The sequence below is a fragment of the Sphaeroforma arctica genome, assembly GCF_001186125.1.
Source record: "Sphaeroforma arctica JP610 unplaced genomic scaffold supercont1.56, whole genome shotgun sequence".
In the NCBI taxonomy this organism is placed as follows: domain Eukaryota; class Ichthyosporea; order Ichthyophonida; genus Sphaeroforma; species Sphaeroforma arctica.
The window spans coordinates 5,804-12,706 of NW_014040502.1; the positions used below are offsets into that span (position 1 = coordinate 5,804).

Consider the following 6,903-nt stretch of genomic DNA (forward strand, 5'->3'; position numbering starts at 1 on the left):
ATATCTAATATTATATTTCTTATATTTCTTACATATCTAAATATCTATATCTGTATATATTAATATATATATATATATATATACCATATAAACCGTGAGAGAGGTTACATACCCAGCCAATGGCACCGGGTGAGATGTGCGTACCCTCTGTCAGAATGATACCACACCCACTACGCTGGGCATAGTATTCAGCCATGAGATCATTTGCCTCATGTTCAGGATTATTGGCACGTGCACGCGTCAAAGCTGCCATTACTATCCGGTTCTGCAGCGAGCCTAGACCACCGAGGTCGATCTTACTTAATAGTTGCTTCGTCATGTTGCTTAAAGTGTATATGGTACAGGTAATGATGCGATGTGATATGTAGATACAGTATATATTAAATTTTGCGGCGCTTGGGCCTTGGTAAGTATAGTTTGTTGGAAACTTGGAATGTTATCACAAAAGATTGTATTTTTTAAATTTAAAAATGAAAGCATTTACATACAATATAATTGCACACAGTTCCAAACTTCTAAAGTTCCATGGCCCATACAATCACATGCATAGATGCATACGCCATAGCGGCCATACATACATAAATACATACATACCGCGTTCATTATTTTCTTTTTAACCTCTATTGTTTGAAAAAAAAGTCCTAAAACCAGTCAGGACTATCATAGTATTCTGATTTAGGCATTGTTGCTACAGGTGATCTGTTTACCATCAACACAGAGCCAATCATATATCCTCATCCAACTACTCAAAAAGCCAAAATCAAATAAGAGGCTCATCAATCGTGGGACATGTGGAATGGGGCCATGCCCCAAAGGCTCATGAGTCATGAGTTCATTACCCGCAGGGCCGCAGGCCGCACTCCGCAGACTCCGCACTCGCAGACTCCGCACATTAAAAATATATCTTCGTACAAATCACGGCCCTAAGGCTATGGATAATGGGACTGTGGGTACTTCGGACAAAAGTCCGATCAGGCATATTATTTTATTTCTTCTCTACTACTTCTCTCTCTACTACTACTAGGTAGTAGTAGAGACTAGAGTGCGAGAGAGGGTCACGCCTATGAGGTCTGGAGTCTGGACAAGGACCTCGCTACATACGACGTTAAATTTACGATTTCCGCCATGTATTTACTATTTACATACGAGAGAGTCTACGACTCTACGACCTACGTCCTACGACTATTGATTTCCTCTCGAGACTAATCCAGGGACCAGGGACCAGGGACCAGTCACCAGTCACCAGTTACTCACACTTGTCACCAGTGACCAGACTCCACAGAGAGTCCAGTTTCCAGACTCAGAGGGCCGTCGTGTAAAAACAAATACATATTTGTACTAAGATTTTATATATATATAAAAAAGTGTGTGATTTTAAAATAAATAAAATAGCCTCCTTCACTCCTTGTGTAAACTTTATCAGAAAATATCAAGCGACTGTCCGACTCTCACGTCTGTCCATTTATTTGTTAACACTGAGAGTCTCACACACACTCTCTTAGAGAAGAGAGTGTCATAGAGTAGTCTACAGTCGACACTCGACAGTCAGCAACTCTACACTCTCTAGTCTACACACTCTACACTCTACAGTCTAAAATACACTACACTGAGATTTAGTAGCGGAAAAACTAACAAAACAAGTAAAAAATGAATAGTGCATAGTATGCCTGTATAGGTCCAGAACTTCAATCTCCACGATTAACTGGCTATTTGGTGCTTCAAGGTACAATACTGAATACATTCAAAAACAAATTTACAACGACAGCTACTATTAAAATATCTAGTTTGACGAGAAAAAGGTACTAACTTTATCTGAAACGCATCTGCGTGGTCTGTGGAGTTTTCAAAAAGCACTCTACACGCCAAATTGTTTCCAGGCGCCGACATTTTTGCAACTTTCGAATTGTTCATCGATTTTCAGCACATTCTACAAATTGTTTAGCGGTTCTCAGAACACTCATACAAGAATCTGTACGCACTGAAGTATACATATGTTTGCACGTATATATTTGGCTACAGGTAGGGTTTATAAGCGGTTACCGTGCTCAAAATATATCTGTGTATATATATATATGGTATTATATATAAACTCTAATGAATGTATTGAGCCTGTAGTATATAAAATTTTCTCTATGAACAATCTGTTGTTCATCATTTCTTCCTTGATAATTGGAAACGCAATTCCGATTCCAGTGTATATCTTGTGCTCGTATATGCATCCCGCACGACTGCGTAGACGCGGCCGGGTGCAATAGACTATCTAACAATCAGGTATAACATCATATCTGAACTCCCAAGTGATCTATTTTATACTCTCAGCGACTTTAGGCTGTTATTTCAACATATGTCACCATCTGCGACGTGCTTGTATTCAACTACCAAGCGATGTCCATGTTCCACGTGTCAATTTGGATATCAGAGAGTGTGTCACAACGTAATGGATGAAAAAATACGACCAGAAGAATTAGCCGCTCCTTCTACTATGCTCTGCGCCCAAAGAACATAAATATATACAAACGATATATATATTTACATGATGTAGATATTTATATGTATATCATTCGCCCAAAGAACATAAATATATACAAACGATATATATATTTACATGATGTAGATATTTATATGTATATATATTTATCGTACACACACACCTATATATATATAAAACATATTTTAAGCAAGGCCGTATAACTGAGTAATACTTTAATGATGAACTAGGAAGCGTACTCTTTATAGTAGATGTATGTACAATATATTTTCCTGTCCCCGTCCCGACTATTGATCTTGCTTGATATATATCAACCCGCGTACAGAATTGCTAAAACCCTCTCACAGTTTGCGAAATCAACATCACGCCGGCGGCTCAAGGCTGGGGTGGTCATCCAGAACTATATCAGCTTAGTTGAAAGAGTCCCGGGATATATAAACATGGGCACATGTGTATATATGTGGTAAACCCCGAAACATAGGCTCTCATACAGTCTATTGCTGTCTTGTACGTCGCCATCTCACACCTAAATTCCTCCTCAAAACTGTAAGAACGCGTTGAAACGGTATGAAGAAATGAGTACATAAGCAATACAGCGGCGACAAATGACTTTCTATAGGTTAATACAATTACATGTGGTCTCAGCAGTAATAAATGTTATCTTCAAGGTAGATTATCAGATACTATCTAAGCTTACAGAAAATCATGGACCAAATATATCAATGACACGATGTATACTGGTAGCTACAAACCCATTGCTACATTCGGTAGTATACAACTCTCAACTGAGCAATATAACGGTGTGAAGCATGACACTCGATGAGTGCATGTATCCCCCATCACGTCCGGCAAATATAGAAATGCAACAATAACAACAAAACATCTATCGAGAACAGGAATGCAACCAAGAAGAATAATCAACACAGAACTGGGCAACAGCTACTTACGTCATCATCATCATCGGGCAGCTGTGTGTTTTGAGCGGCGTCAAGCTCGGTCTGGTACTGCTGCATCAGTTGCGCATCAACCTGTAGGTGGAGTGCGAAAGTTAACAAACCACGGCATGTTCGAGAGAGGGGAACAAAACCAACTAAATTAAACTGCCAACAAACCAGATTTCTTGCAAGGGAAGCAAGTATCAGGTTGGTAATGTACGGGACTAGTATAAACAAATTAGTCGGTAGTATTCAGTGGTAGTATAAGCGTGTAGGATTTCCGATGCAGATTCTGAATTGCTTGATAAGACAGCATTTCAGTACATTTCACATGCATATCTGTACCTAGTGATGAATTATATACACATGCATAATATATATATATATGTGTGAGTGTATATGTTTGCATTAAATAGCAGAGACGCTTAGATGTCCTCGCGTCAGTCATTGTACTTACAGTGACTTCTGGGGGCGCCAGAGCGGGTGATGCGACGAACTCTAAGTTGTTGGCACCGGCCAGCTTGCGGGCAAGCCATAGGAAGGGCTTCTCGAAGTTGTAGTTGGACTTGGCCGAGATATCGTAGTACTGTAAGTTCTTCTTTCTGTGGAACACAATGTTCTTAGCCTTGACCTTGCGGTCCTTGATGTCCACCTTGTTCCCACACAACACAATGGGGATGTTCTCGCACACCCGCACCAGATCTCTGTGCCAGTTCGGTACGTTCTTGTACGTGACACGGGCCGTGACATCGAACATAATGATCGCACACTGACCCTGGATGTAATAGCCGTCACGCAGTCCTCCGAACTTCTCCTGACCAGCGGTATCCCACACGTTGAAGATAATGGGCCCCAGGTTGGTATGGAACTGCAGAGGATGTACCTCTACACCGAGTGTGGCTGTGTGGTAAGTACACGAGAGGTGTTAGTACACGCTCGTGACGGGTGGTTTGTACGTATAAACGTATATGTGAGGTATGGGTATAGACCCGGTGCATTTACTTGAACAGGTCCAAGTAACTCGAATTCGTAGATTCTCACGCATACTTTTGAAATGGAATACGGTTTGAGACCCATTTGAAATGAACCATAAAGCAGTGAGAATCTCGATAACGGTCAGGATACATCACCGTCAGATGAATATATAACGATATAAAATTTAATAAATATAAAACACGATAAAAGATATTAAACACGATAATAGATATCAAACATGATGAAGATATAAAACATGGAGATACATGGCAGCAAATGTATTTGATTTGATATACAAGACAGCAATGAGCGTATATTGTATATATGCCAGTGACGAATCATTCATCTGAGGACGCACATATCCTTCCAAGAGGCTAGCATACGTGTCAGGACAACTACAGCAGATACAACAACTGCACATATAAAGAGGTGACTACATGCACACCCTCGAAGCTTATATAGACAGCGAGAAAACAATCACACAAAAGTACCGTGCGGAGATAGGTATCGCGAATATGCACAGAACCTCGTGTACGCATACACTAAATAAGGCACAGGAGTACGCACACTCGTGGCTATAGTTGTAGATTCGCATCCGACCACACACCACCGCAACTCGACATAAGTTGCAAACAATAAATATAACATGTACGAAAGCTAGGCAACTGATGAGTGTATAGCTGTATGTATGTATATGTATATGGATATATATACATTATTATATTATATATATGGATACATATATGCACATGCATATAAATGCTCGCGGGTATATTGATCTATACACCTATACACTGTAGGTATCCTTCTTAAATGCATTCTATACGCAAATGTAAACTCAATCAAATTTGAACTTGCACATTTTCATGCCATTTACTCGAGTATCAGTGAATATGTATACATACATAGATATCTATATGCATGAACAAGTGCATGCAAATATTTAGACCTGCCGTACGGATAAATGTTTAAGTACATACTTTTAGCATACAGGTACATGTATATATATATAATGTATAGACATACATAAACACAAAATTATATAATATTAAGCACAAACTTTGTACTAAATGATACATATGAATATATATCCTTACAGGCATGAACACTCCTACATATAGTTGTGCTATTGAGAAGTCATAATACTGGCACATATGTATAATACACAAATAATTCTAAACAGGTGCAAACCTATGTGCATACATCTAGATAAAAATTAATCACAATAATTCAGTAATTATACATATATAGACCAAAAAATAGTATATATATATATATATTAATATGTATATAAATATAATAATATATATATAAATATAATAATAAACATACATACATATATATAATATAATATACATACATGCATATATATACTTCACATGAAAGGGATCATTTATGATTTGTAACCTCACAATTATGAGCAATACAGAAAACAAAACATGCGCCAATAATGGCTAGTAACATCCAGTGGCGCCAATAATGGCTAGTAACATCCAGTGCAGCACAAGCACATATACATCAATCTCCATACAACTACAATACTCGCCAATACTTACCGACATATTTCTTTTCGAATTCTCCGGTTAAATGACGCTTGACGAAAGTTGTCTTTCCAGTACCTCCGTCACCAACAAGTACCAGCTTGAAAGTGGGTGTAGTTTGTTCCGTCTAGTAGACGCAGAAGAGATCATTCAAGATGTGAGCACAAACTACGCTTCGTATAAGAGCGGACGTGAAAGTAAAAACATTTACATATAGGTATATAGAAAAACAAATATATATATATACATGTACATATATACATCAATATAAATATTCAACTTTTGTAAAAATAGACTAATTATATATATATACATATAAATATATGAAACACGTGTATGTGTGTGCTTCTTGGTAAATAGACAATATTATACATATATGCGAATAAAAGTCTATATATATATATATACATATAATATATATATATGTCTGTGTGTTTGTATATATGTATATGTTTGATTGTATATATGTATTTATATTGCGTGTGTATGTATGCATGTATGTGTGTGTATGAATGAGTGTATGTATGCATGTATGTGTGTGTATGTATGGGTTTGTGTAAGAATACACGTACGTATTTATACGTAAATATATTTATATATATATGTGTGTGTGTGTATGTGTATATATATATATGTACGCATACATATATATATATATATATTATTTGCTATGTATATATACATATATATATATGTGTGTGTACGTGTTTTCCTCTGTGTGTATAAATATATGAATATATAGATTTATATATAATATATATAAATATATACGTGATAGATGTAGTATATACATATAATATATACACATATATATATATGTGTGTGTGTGTGTACGTGGAATATCATGCATATATCCGTATATATGTATGTTTATGTCCATGTGTGTTAATATATATATATATATATATATATATACTTGTGTATGTGTGTATGCATGTATGTATATATGTATACATATACATAT

The 6,903-nt window shown here is 36.8% G+C and overlaps 2 protein-coding genes across 2 annotated transcripts in view; both read right to left on the reverse strand.

The window, feature by feature from the left end:
• SARC_01419 (hypothetical protein) overlaps nt 1-319 on the reverse strand; it is a gene marked incomplete at its 5' end in the record, with an annotated part of 5,818 nt that extends 5,499 nt beyond the window's left edge. Inside the window, one exon of the mRNA XM_014304840.1 lies at nt 113-319. Coding sequence (XP_014160315.1) covers nt 113-319 — 207 coding nt within the window. The remainder of the gene's footprint in view (nt 1-112) is intronic.
• Nucleotides 320-2,684: 2,365 nt separating this feature from the next.
• The window catches only part of SARC_01420 (GTP-binding nuclear protein Ran), a 4,614-nt gene continuing 395 nt past the window's right edge, over nt 2,685-6,903 (reverse strand). The window contains exons 2-5 of the mRNA XM_014304841.1: nt 5,955-6,066; nt 3,881-4,323; nt 3,436-3,516; nt 2,685-3,032 (exon numbers count right to left, since the gene is read on the reverse strand). Coding sequence (XP_014160316.1) covers nt 3,027-3,032; nt 3,436-3,516; nt 3,881-4,323; nt 5,955-6,066 — 642 coding nt within the window. The 3' untranslated portion in view covers nt 2,685-3,026. The remainder of the gene's footprint in view (nt 3,033-3,435; nt 3,517-3,880; nt 4,324-5,954; nt 6,067-6,903) is intronic.